The sequence below is a fragment of the Rhynchophorus ferrugineus genome, unplaced genomic scaffold (assembly GCF_030347505.1).
Source record: "Rhynchophorus ferrugineus isolate W39M unplaced genomic scaffold, kcgeb_rfMv2 rfM10, whole genome shotgun sequence".
Classification (NCBI taxonomy): Eukaryota; Metazoa; Arthropoda; class Insecta; order Coleoptera; family Curculionidae; genus Rhynchophorus; species Rhynchophorus ferrugineus.
The window spans coordinates 5,157,373-5,170,852 of NW_027472589.1; the positions used below are offsets into that span (position 1 = coordinate 5,157,373).

Consider the following 13,480-nt stretch of genomic DNA (forward strand, 5'->3'; position numbering starts at 1 on the left):
GAATAAGATTTGGATTATAAGTTGTACAGCAGATCACTTAATGAAGTGATCTTCTACATGTCAAGATATGGTATTACTGTAATCATATAAAAATACTTATTGCACAGGGGCAGATTGTTGAAGTTAGTGGAAGTTGAAGAGATTAATAAAAAAAAGGAAAAAAATATGTATCTCATTAATATATAAAACAGTATTTGTAACATAATGTTTAAGGAACATACAAATCTTTGACTTTTCTGAATATAGCAAGCTGTTCAATGACTTTTGTTGTTCCATAGGAAAAATAAGACACATAGTGAAATTTTATATCAATTATCTGTCTTCTAACTGATAGAATCGTTCATGAAATGTGAACTATCATATTATTACCACTTTTTCAGCTTTTCCTGGATTTTTATGGCTTTATTACTAATTAATGAACAAAATTAAATTTGCAACTTCGAGTGACCAACTTTGGAAATCATCCTAGAAGACATCAGGCCTTACGTAGCCTAGTTACTGGCGCGACTGGGATCATTTTCCCTGTCGGATTTTACACTCTTGCCTAGGACAATCACAAATATTAAAAAATCACAAACATAAATTTACGACCATGTCCCAGCAGGACTCGAACCCACGGCTATGGCAACAGTAGGAGGACCGTCCAGTCGCCTTTACCACTGCGTCATAAAGCGTTATCAAAGAATCATGGACTCGACTACATTTTTTATAAAAAATAGTTTAAAAAAATAGTATTCCTGATATCAGTGCACTCAAAATCATTCTGATATTTCCGTCAGGTGCTTGTTAGGCATCCAGGAGAGAACATGTTGGTTTTTAGCTGTTATATATCAACAGAAGATACATTTAAATGTTAGAATAGATGAAAATCAATCAGAATTAAATTATTTCTACGTTTTTAACTAATTTCTATCAATGACTCATGGCTTCGATCGCATGTTTTATCAAGAATAGTTAAGAAAAAAGGTATTCCTGAAATGAGGGCACCCGAAACTCTTCTGATATTTCATCCAGGTCCTCATTAGACATCCAGGAAAGCATTAATACTGGTATTCGGTGGCTTTCGCGCTCTATTGCGATCTTATGGCCGTCGTCTCCGAGCCATCGACTAATTTTCATAAATCATTTTTGTGAAACGTCTGGTCCAGGCCCCGGTCGGGACCTGGCCTGACTTCCACATCCGGCAGGATTATGTTTCGCTTTTACTTAATACGATATTAATCAGGCTAACGTTAATTGGTACATGTCTAGAAATATAGTTTGTTTATTGACGGAGGGGTGACGTTTTGACGACAGGGGTAGACAGGAAACATTAGTTCGTGACGGATAATCTAGAAGCAGTCATAATTTTCGATAATTTGTTTATAAAATAAGTAATCGGATGGTGCTAGGTAACGACGATACGCAATATCATGTCCATAATACTCGAATTTATAGAACGATATTGTGGTTTTTACACTGGTGTGACGCTCTTTGTGACCAACCCACAACAAGTATTTTAACTTAGCACTTTGATGGGCATTCTATATAAAATACAGACTATTTAAAATAACTGCGGACCCACGTCATCGCGATATGGAATGTATTGCTTATAGTAATTTGAAAATGGGACAATATTTTCCTTCTCATTTTGTTCTAGTTATAAAAGAATTTTACAAAGAAAATTAATAATGATCATCAAAAAATAAATAAGGAACTCACTAAAAAATAAAAAATTATAACACCTAAAAACTTTTAACACAAAAAAACGTTTCAAAATAAAATGTGTACTTAATAAACATTCTAATAACTAAATAAAAATCATTTTGAAGTCGGTACCGAAACAAACCGACAGTCATGAAAATATCGTCCCCCCATCAGATTCTAACTGGGTTCCAATGAGACCTCGCAAGTGTACTCTTTCGAATAAAATATATAAAAAATAAGAATTTTGAAAATCGGTCCATAATTGACGGAGAAGTCCGCGAGCACAAAAGGTGAATTATAGTATTATGAGTGAAGCAACTTTTGTTATTGTGAAAAAAATGGATAAAAAGGAATTTGGCGTGTTGATAAAATATTGTTTGATGAAGGGAAAAAATACAGTTGAAGCAAAAACTTGGCTTGATGCCGAGTTTTCGGACACTGCCCCAGGGAAATCAACCATCAAAGATTGGTATGCTAAGTTTAGACGTGGTGAAATGAGCACTGAAGATGGTGAACACAGTGGACGCCCAAAAGAGGTTGTTACCGAGGAAAACATTAAAAAAATCCACAAAATGATTTTGAATGACCGTAAATTGAAATTGAATGAAATAGCAGACACTAAAGATAGTAACTGAACGTGTACATCATATAATTCACGAATATTTGGGTTTGAAAAAGCTCTGTGCAAATTGTGATACATCTAAACATCTAACCGAATCAGCCTATAAAATTCGCCTGAATATTCAATCCTTTTTAATGTATCTATGTATGTATCTAGACAAGACATGGGCATTTCAAAATGGTACATGAGGCCACTCATGCCAAGACGATAATAATAATAGTGCAAAGTCATAAAAAGTTGATATGAAAAGCTAAAAGTTAAAATAATATTTGATTAGGATTTGTTAGTCATAATATTTTTTAAATAATTTATTGCAAATATATTGTTCTTCATACTGAAAATAGAAATGGTTTTATTTCTACAGAGAGTTCGTGCTTTCTTCCAAATCAAAGGACTACCATGCAGGAATGAATCATAACATATTCCTGCTCTGGATTGAACACCAGATGTTAAAGAACGTGGAGGGGTCATCAGTTATTGTTATGGATAATGCACCATAGCAAACTGGTAGAAAAGGTCCTAAGAAGTGGATCGACAAGAACTCTCATGGGATACCACGTTAAAGAGTGAATTATTTCAAATTAGTACTCGATATATAAACAAGCAATATCGAATTACGTTTTATGTAATTCACTTTCTTCGAAATGAGCATGAAAAAATATGAAAGGAGTAACTGTAGATAAGATTGCTGAACAATATGACCATAGAGTCTTACGACTTCCTCCTTATCACTCCATACTGCAATAGGGAATCAGGTTGAAAAGGATATACAGCAAGAATTGTTTGGATATGTGGAAAAAGCATCGTTTACAATAATACCTTTAGTTAGAATAAACTTCATGAAACACACAGAAGATGTTGACAAGTTTCAAAGTTGTAAAGAAACGAATAATTTTAGTGTTTGTCATCAAATTACGTTCTGTTTTCCTATTTTTCATAGAAAAAATTATGAATTTACGATATATTTATTAATTTTCTCTGATAAATATTAATATTAACTGATTATAGGAAAATACATTGATAACTATCTTCAAAAATAAATAGTTTTACGAAATATAGATATTGTCAAAATACTGAAAGAACACAATTTTTGCTACATTTTTCATTGGTAAATGCCCAATGAAATATTCATTAATTCAGTTTTTTTTATTCTGTATATATAAACGTTATACAGATGTATATATAACTGTTTTATAAATAATTTTAGTGTTTGTCATCAAATTACGTTCTGTTTTCGTATTTTTCATAGAAAAAATTATGAATTTACGATATATTTATTAATTTTCTCTGATAAATATTAATATTAACTGATTATAGGAAAATACATTGATAACTATCTTCAAAAATAAATAGTTTTACGAAATATAGATATTGTCAAAATACTGAAAGAACACAATTTTTGCTACATTTTTCATTGGTAAATGCCCAATGAAATATTCATTAATTCAGTTTTTTTTTATTCCGTATATATAAACGTTATACAGATGTATATATAACTGTTTTATAAATAATTTTAGTGTTTGTCATCAAATTACGTTCTGTTTTCGTATTTTTCATAGAAAAAATTATGAATTTACGATATATTTATTAATTTTCTCTGATAAATATTAATATTAACTGATTATAGGAAAATACATTGATGACTATCTTCAATAATAAATAGTTTTACGAAATATAGATATTGTCAAAATACTGAAAGAACACAATTTTTGCTACATTTTTCATTGGACATTTAAAATATTCATTAATTCAGTTTATTTTTTTTATTTCTGTATATATAAACGTTATATAGATGTATATATAACTGTTTTATAATTGCGATCTAAATAGAGATATACTGATGACCAAGATATATTTAATGAACGACAAAATTTAAAATAGCGTTCTTTATAAAGTCGTATAGTTTTTCTCTAGAATGAGCCAGTTTTTTATAAGTATAGATTTTTGTAAATCTAAATATAAATAATTAATTCATTTTAATTTTTATTTTAATGTTTCTCAATATAAATCGGATTTAAACAAATACAATGTAACAAAATGGTGCTATAAATAACATTTTATGCTTAATAACTGTTCACAGTCACATATCCATCTAATAGTGTTGGTTAAATTAAATGTAATAGATAACCAGAAAAATATTATTTTTGATCTGCATATAAAATTAATTTAATTGTTAAAGTCATATTGATAATTAACAGTGTTCTGGTAAACGTACAGAATCAGAGAAAAGATAAAATTAAACCATAATAAACTAATGAAAGTCTGACTAAACATTAGGTATAACAATTAACAATAAAATTGAATGTTATGAAGTTTAATTGTTGTTGTAAGCATGAGCACTAGATTATTGTTAAGTTAAACAAATCAACAGGTTGTAGAAGTAGTATAAAACATCTAGTTCAGTTTGGTTCGACTTTTACTGCTATCCAGATAAGATACCCGAACAGGAAAATGTTGAAACCGGTTATAAATTAAATTCAAAGTACTAAGCTTCGAAAATAGAAACACTCACCGATACAAGCGACCAGTACCAGCTTCATTTCCTCCATATGATTCAACCCAATCGTCACGACTGTACCGTTCGCATGACACTAGTTCTCCCAGGAGATAAGGACACGCCACCGATCCGCACGTGTAGATGCGTTCGACTGACTCCCTGGGCGCCCGTCAACTTCACCAGATCCGTTCTTGTTTACGTTATCGCGGGCCGAAGAAGAAGAGGGTACCCCCGTTCTGTCCCGCCGTCTTCGGACGTCTCGGTGTGTCAGCGAGAGGACCTCGATGACCTGTTCTGGGTAGTCCGTCGAGGACGGCTCCCTCGCCACGGGGGGCTACCCGTACCTGTGGATTTATTTATGGTTCTCATTCAACCCCCTCTGAAAGTGCTCGGTTCTACTCGGAGCGCCTGGTGGAGTTCGCTAGATGGATTAGTTATTTGTTTAAGAAGATAATGTTATTGTGTAGCTACATAAAGCATCATTAATTATCGTATAAAAGGGTTGAAAATATAGTTTTGGATACGATGAGTTTTGGATAAATTTAAAAAAATTTACAAGAGATTTACTTCTCATTGAATTGTATTCTTCGTATCTAAATCCTCTTATTCATTGTGTTGCTGTCTCCTTATTCAATATTGTTCCAGTAACAAGAAAATTTATGAATGAGTGCACATTGTTATAGTAATATTTGAACTGTTTACCTAGTTCTTTGGAAGCATGTCAGATCCTTGTAATTTCACCGAATTTGTCTGATTTTTGAATCGTTTTTTTGAATATTTATAAATTTATTTTTATTGTGGTATTTTCAAGATCCTTGATTATAGAAACCATAAATGACATCATAGAGCACAACAAACAATAGTGGTGCTCTTTACTATAACGCTAATATAAATACAATTAAGTAGATGCAGTATAATGTGTATTTGTAATTATACAGTTAATACTTTTTGAAGGATTCTTTTGTAAATCTTTATAAATACTTTAATGGTGTGCCTAATGGAGCCCGCAAGATAGATGCGTATTTGATTAAGAAGATAATGTTATTGTGTAGCTACGTAAAACACCATTGATTATCGTTTAAAGGGGTTGAAAATATAGTTTTGGATACGATGGGTTTTGGATAATTTTAAAAACTTTACCAGAGATTTACTTCTCATTGAATTGTATTCTCCGTATCTAAATCCTCTTATTTATTGTGTTGCTGTCTCCTTACTCAATATTGTTCCAGTAACAAGAAAATTTATGAATGAGTGCACATTGTTTTAGTAATATTTGAACTGTTTACCTAGTTCTTTGGAAGCATGTCAGATCCTTGTAATTTCACCGAATTTGTCTGATTTTTGAATCGTTTTTTGAATATTTATAAATTTATTTTTATTGTGGTATTTTCAAGCATATCTCTTGCGAAGGAATGAAGATTATAGAAATCATAAATGACATCTCAGAGCCCAGCAAACAATAGTGGTGCTCTTTACTATAATGCTAATATAAATACAATTAAGTAGATGCAGTATAATGTGTATTTGTAAATATACAGTTAATACTTTTTGAAGGATTCTTTTGTAAATCTTTATAAATACTTTAATGGTGTGCCTAATGGAGCCCGCAAGATAGATGCGTATTTGATTAAGAAGATAATGTTATTGTGTAGCTACATAAAACATCATTAATTATCGTTTAAAAGGGTTGAAAATATAGTTTTGGATAATTTTAAAAATTTTACAAGAGATTTACTTCTCATTGAATTGTATTCTCCGTATCTAAATCCTCTTATTAATTGTGTTGCTGTCTCCTTACTCGATATTGTTCCAATAACAAGAAAATTCATGAATGAGTCCACATTGTTGTAGTAATATTTGAACTGTTTGCCTAGTTCTTTGGAAGCATGTCAGATCCTTGTAATTTCACCGAATTTGTCTGATTTTTAATCGTTTTACCGTAAAAGATTTGTCCTTATATTAATATTTATACATTTATTTTTATTGTGGTATTTTCAAGCATATCTCTTGCGAAGGAATGAAGATTATAGAAACCATAAATGACATCATAGAGCACAACAAACAATAGTGGTGCTCTTTACTATAATGCTAAATATAAATACAATTAGGTAGATGCAGTATAATATGTATTTGTAATTATACAGTCAATACTTTTTGAAAGATTCTTTTGTAAATCTTTATAAATACCTTAATGGTGTGCCTGATGGAGCTCGTAAGATAGATGCGTATTTGATTAAGAAGATAATGTTATTGTGTAGCTACGTAAAAACCATTGATTATTGTCTAAGAGGATTGGCAGGAAAATAATTTAGGATTCCTTTCGTGTAACTGTGAATTAAGCTAAAAAAAATTACAACAGATCTACCTTCATTGACTTGTATTCTCTATATCTAAATTCACTGGTTTATAGTGTCATTTGTGTGTTGCTGCCTCCTTACTCGCTATTATTTTGAATGACAAAAAACTCATGAATTAGCGCACATTGTTGTAGTAATATTTGAACTCTTTGCCTAGTTCTTTGGAAGCATGTAAGATCCTTGTAATTTCACCGAATTTGTCTGATTTTTGAATCGCTTTACCGTAAAAGATTTGTTCTTATATTATTATTTATACATTTATTTTTATTGTGGTATTTTGAAGTATATTTTTTATGGAGGAATGATTACAAATATTATAGGAAACTGAAATGACATCATTGAACAAAGCAACCAGTAGCTGTGGTTTTTACAGTAATATTACATATAAATTCAATTAAGAACATATAATAAGCATTTGTAATTATTTATTAGGCTAGTAAATTAATTTTTAAGGATTCTTTTCTGAATGTTTATAAGAGCTTTATTGGGGAGAAATATGTAGTTTATTTATTATAATATTATACTAGCTAAGTTCATATAGATTTAAATATTTACTTGTACAGCAGTAACTTATAGGGTACGGATAACTTTGATTATATAACTAAATTAACAATACATTTTTTTATTTTTAATCCGGACCCATTGAGTTATTCAGTATTTATTATAGATGGTACAAATTTTCATTTTTGACTTTTACAAAATCTCTCAAACCCTTTTAGAAAATCATGATGAGGTTACTCCATCTTTTACCAATTGTAGGTTTTCGTTCCAGCGTTTCAAAAGGTTATTATCAAGTGGTTATTTTGATGTCAATGAGAATATTTACAAGTCGTTGATAGTCAAACCACCTGAAGGACCAAAAAAATTTGAAGATAATGATAATAATAATGGCAATGTTCGAAATATACAGAGAGAATACTATGTGGTTGAACTTCTTATGTAGTTGGAGTTGAGATATTCAAAAAATCCATTTTAGTATCCAACAGTACGATATCTGCAGAGTTCTAACTGAATTTTCTATAAACGTTTTTCTTTTATTTATCTACATTTTAACATTTAGAGCAAATATTCATTACAGAGAAATAAACATCATTATAAACATTATCAAGTGGTTATTTTGATGTCAATGAGAATATTTACAAGTCGTTGATAGTCAAACCACCTGAAGGACCAAAAAAATTTGAAGATAATGATAATAATAATGGCAATGTTCGAAATATACAGAGAGAATACTATGTGGTTGAACTTCTTATGTAGTTGGAGTTGAGATATTCAAAAAATCCATTTTAGTATCCAACAGTACGATATCGGCAGAGTTCTAACTGAATGTTCTATAAACGTATTTCTTTTATTTATCTACATTTTAACATTTAGAGCAAATATTCGTTACAGAGAAATAAACATCGCGTTAAACAAAAATTAAACCAACTCAGAGTCAAAATCAAAGAATTGCACTGGTTAGTTCGAAAGATATTAGTTTGTCAGTTAATTATAAAGTTTATCTGGATTTAAAAGGTGCAGATATAGGGTTGCACTAAAACATCAAACAAACTGTTAATCTAGAGCAGCCAAAATAAAGTCCTACGATTAATTACCAATGCTTATCGCAACATAAGGAACGAAAAGCTGCCCGATGATCTCGAAATCCAATATTTATACGGAGTGAATCAAGATTTCACCTTAAAACATGAAATAATGTTGCTAAATCACAGTAAGTCGGAAGCAATACAGCTACTGGACAACACGCACGAAATCAGAAGATTGAAGCGAACTAAACCACATTAACATACAATAAATTATATATTTATACTCTTAACAATAGCAATAAATGCTAATTTATGCTCTATTTTTATTATATTGTCATAATTTAAAATAATTTTTTTAAACCAATATTTCATCGATTTCTAAAAAACTTATTAAGAAATTACTAAAGTCGTAAACTATTCGAATCATTATCTATTTCTATTAAAGTTTATGTCACTAACACCACACAGATTTTTTATTAATATCACGACCCAGACCGTTAATATTCTTAAATAACAATACGTTCAACATCATTGCTATTCAGCTTCTTGTTGGAAAGCTGAAATCATAAACATTTAGCAGAAACATTAGCATAACATTAAGCAAACACTAAACACGTATTTGCAAAAATTTATTTAATTAATATTGAAGTGTTTCTATAATTGTACGAGTAAAGAGATTGCTTATCTCATTTGGTTCATAACTACATCTTATTAACATCGTGAAATCAAGGATTTCAATAAAAACCAGAAATAACTGCAACTGAACCGTGATCGTCAAAGATGGTCAGCCGGATATACTTGATAATCGACCAAACCTAACAGAATGGCACGTTGATTCATCCAGTTAATGATAAGAAACGGATTTTTGCGTCATTAGATAACAATAAATAAAACATAAATTAGCAATTACAAACCGAACTCCAAACCACAGTCAGAAGTGATAAAAAGCTTGCTAAATGTTAAATATCGCTTAGTTTAGCTTGTTTAGCACTTGTCATATTGATACTTTGCAGTAGATTTATATGTGAGTACAGGAAAATGAATAACGTCGGTAGTTTTCAGCCAAAATGTTTTGGTACACTGCATCCCAAGGAGGGAAAAAGGTGTAGAGGCTTCAAAAAATTCGATGTTTTTCTGTTTCATAAATCGATAGTATAACTATTCAAGAATATACTCTGAAAATGTCAAAGTAAAATTCGAAACCATTTAACAGTTATAGTTAATTAAGTCCATATCTTTTTAGTTAGCCCTAACAGTCAAAAGATGCGTGTATAAATTTGACAGCTGTCGGATCGTTAGTTTGTGAATTATAGCATTTTTAGTGAAGCAACTTTTGTTATTGCGAAAAAAATTGATAAAAGGGAATTTCGCGTGTTGATAAAATACTGATTTTTGAAGGGACAAAATACAGATGAAGCAAAAACTTGACTTGATGCCGAGTTTCCGGACACTACCCCAGGAAAATCAACCATCAAGCATTGGTATGCTAAGTTTAGACGTGGTGAAATGAGCATGGAAGACGGTAAACGCAGTGGACGCCCAAAAGAGGTTGTTATCGACGAAAACATTTTAAAAAACCACAAAATGATTTTGAATGACCATAATTTTTGGGATGCCCATGAAATAATTGTCATTGGCTACTTTCAAAAAGGAAGGACCATCAACAGCGACTATTACATAGCATTATTGGACCGTTTGAAGGACGAAATCGCTGAAAACGGCCGCATTTGAAGAAAAAGAAAGTGCTGTTTCACGAGGACAATGCACCTGTCACAAGTAAGTTAAAACGATTGTAAAAATCCATGAATTGGGCTTCGAATTGCTTCCTCATACACCGTATTCTCCAGATCTGGCCGCCAGCGACTCTTTCCCGTTCTCAGATCTCAAAAGAATGCTCGCTGGGAAGAAATTTTTGTCGAATGAAGAGGTGAAACTGAGGCCTATTTTGAAGGAAAAGACAAATCGTACTACAAAAATGGTATCGAAAAGTTGGAGGGTCGCTATAATTAATGTATCACCCTTGAAAGGAATTATGTTGGATAAAAAAAACTATTTTTGCCAAAAAATGTGTTTTCCTATGAAAGGCCGGAGACTTTTTAATTGACTTGTTATTTAAATATAAAAAATGATAAAAAATCGTACTTGATTTTAGAATTTCGAACAAAACAACATTATTTTCCGTGTTTCTTTTCTTTAATTTTAGTTCAATTGGAAGAATAACCTTTAAAAACCTGATTTTGTGAAAAATTCTGTCTCAGATGAAAAATATAACCTCCAGAATGTACACAAATCGACTGCCGGTATGAAGACGCACAACGCCCCTATATCTTCATTGTGTGATTTCAAAAACTTTTGAAAATTTATTTATAAAATCTTAAGTACATGTACAATATGTTCACAAAATATAAATAAAATAAATGCATTCTTAATCGGCTAAAAAATATCATAAAAATGACCCGAAATACGCCGTCCTACACCGACTTCCCCCCTAAAGACAAGCGACAGGAAAACAAAGCGCGCGGGGGTTGCAGCAACGCAAACCAGACGCTTAACTGACGATGGAGTAATAGATCGGGACCGTTTACACTACTACGAGAAATACGAGTACATTCTCAAAATATTTAGTGGCAACATAAAAATTTATCATGTTTAGATTCGCATCGATATCTTTATAGGCTACTAACGTACAGAAGGCAAGTGTTAATTATATATGCAGGCTAAAACGCGCTTATTGAGATGATATTTTATTCATTTCGCAACATATCTAAACCGCAGAGGGAATTTATTAGCTCATAACAGTGGCGTTTGGTTCCAGATTGGCAACGTATCGGTCGAAAAATCGTCGAAAATCAACCGTACAATGAAAAACGTTAACATAATTTATTTCCTGTTGAGTAATGTTAATTTCTGTATTTAAATAATACGTTAGATATGCTTAATACAATCTTAATTTACTAATTAATATATCACTATTGTTTTTGTTGTACTTGCGTTGTATCAATCAAATTAAAATTAAGTTAGACTGCTTAGTTAGTACATCAACAAACTACAGTTAATTATACAGCCACAATAGTTTATAGGTTAGAGTTATAACCTATTATCACTATTGCTTTCAAGAATTTTGCATACGTCTGACAACAGGACGATTTTGACAGGCTCATTCGTTTCCGTGTTCGAAGCAACCAGACAGCATTGTGTCTCTTTTTAACTGGAATAAAATGGAAAGGAAAATATTGTCTTACGAATTTACAAATTGCGACAGGCAATACATTAAACATCTTGATGACGTGTACACAATAAAACTTTGAATATATAATATACAAGTTCGTGTGGTTTGGTTCGCTTCAATCTTCTGTTTTCCTGTGTGTTCTCCAGTAGGTCCATTGCTTCAACGTTTCTGTGATTTAGTAATCTTATTTCATATTTTAAGGCGAAATCTTGGAAAACTTCGTAGGACCCATTGAATTTGAGGTCATCCTGAACTTCTTCGTTGATTAAGTAGCAATGAGCATTGGTAATTAATCGAAGAATTTTATTTTGTCAGCGATCGATTAACACTCGCATATTTACACCATATAAGTCTAAATATGCTTTAAAATTCACTGGTAACCAATCTCTTATATCTTTAACAAAAATAACAGTGTTAAAAATGGGCAAATTTTATATCCACGACGATTTATTTAAATGATTTATTAAGGGTTGATGAGCCAGACTGAAAATATAAATACTAAAGATATACATAATAATTTTTTTGTCGATGATCTTTTATATCCAATTGGTCTAAAAGGTTATAATAATAATCTTAATTTATTGTTTTATCAGTTTAGAGGTGACCCACAACCAAATATCTTTTTATATCCCAAGAAAAATCTGATGTTACCACTCTTTCAACCGACCTCTGAACACGAACACACCAGAGAACCAAAGAGTCACATCTTTTCTTAGACTATTGCTTTGGTTTAGTATCATTGTGGTAGAACATGACTAGAAAGCAGGAACATAATAAAATGCAGTGAATTTGGACTTGTTAAGTGCAAATATGGGGTTGCACTTAGGCGTCAAAAGTGGGAAACACTGGTACATATTTAATTTCGGTACATCCATATAGGCTTCAATACTTGCTTGTACAATAGTAGATTATTATGTAATAATAATTGTGATTTTCTTGCGAGCAACCAATAGGTTTTCCTATATTTGAACTATAGTTCTTTTCTTTTCGTTTTAACATGTTCCATCCAGCGAACTTTTGCATCAAGATCCATTCCGAGGTTCTTGTGTTGTTATGATATGAAATGTGTGTGTTATTTATTGTTATTGGTGATTGTGCGGTCTGATTATACGTGAACTGTACATGCACAGATCCAGTGGTTCCAATTACTTATATTGGCACTTACATCCTGATATTTCTATTTGCACTATATCATATGTGCATAGAGGGTAAAGAATTAGCACTAACACACTTCCTTGTGGTAAAACTCCTTTACATTTTTTTACTGTAGAGTATGCTTCCTCTCGTTTCACTCTAAATATTCTGGCTGTGATGTCAGACTTTAATAGTTCAGTGTGCTGTTTAGGTAACAATTTCTGTAGCTTATGACCAATACCGTCAAACGATGATTGTAATAAAGAATCACTATATACTAACTATATTGATTTATAACAATAATATACTATAGAGAGATTATTAAAAATATATTGTGATGTGAGGTTGCTACGGTTTTATCCGAAATAAAAACATAAGTTTTCAAAATTCGCCACAAACACCAATCAAAAGCCCAACGAAACGTTGACG

The 13,480-nt window shown here is 31.4% G+C and overlaps 1 protein-coding gene across 2 annotated transcripts in view; it reads right to left on the minus strand.

Annotated features, from left to right (window-relative positions):
- The window catches only part of LOC143203369 (protein APCDD1), a 31,672-nt gene that overhangs the window by 10,936 nt on the left and 7,256 nt on the right, over nt 1-13,480 (minus strand). Inside the window, exon 1 of one of the 2 annotated variants that reach the window (XM_076415470.1) lies at nt 4,821-5,005. The exons of the other annotated variant lie outside the window; for it this stretch is intronic. Within the exon in view, the coding sequence (XP_076271585.1) occupies nt 4,821-4,857 (37 nt within the window). The 5' untranslated portion in view covers nt 4,858-5,005. Of the gene's footprint in view, nt 1-4,820; nt 5,006-13,480 lie in introns of those variants that run through there. 2 annotated transcript variants of the gene reach the window in all.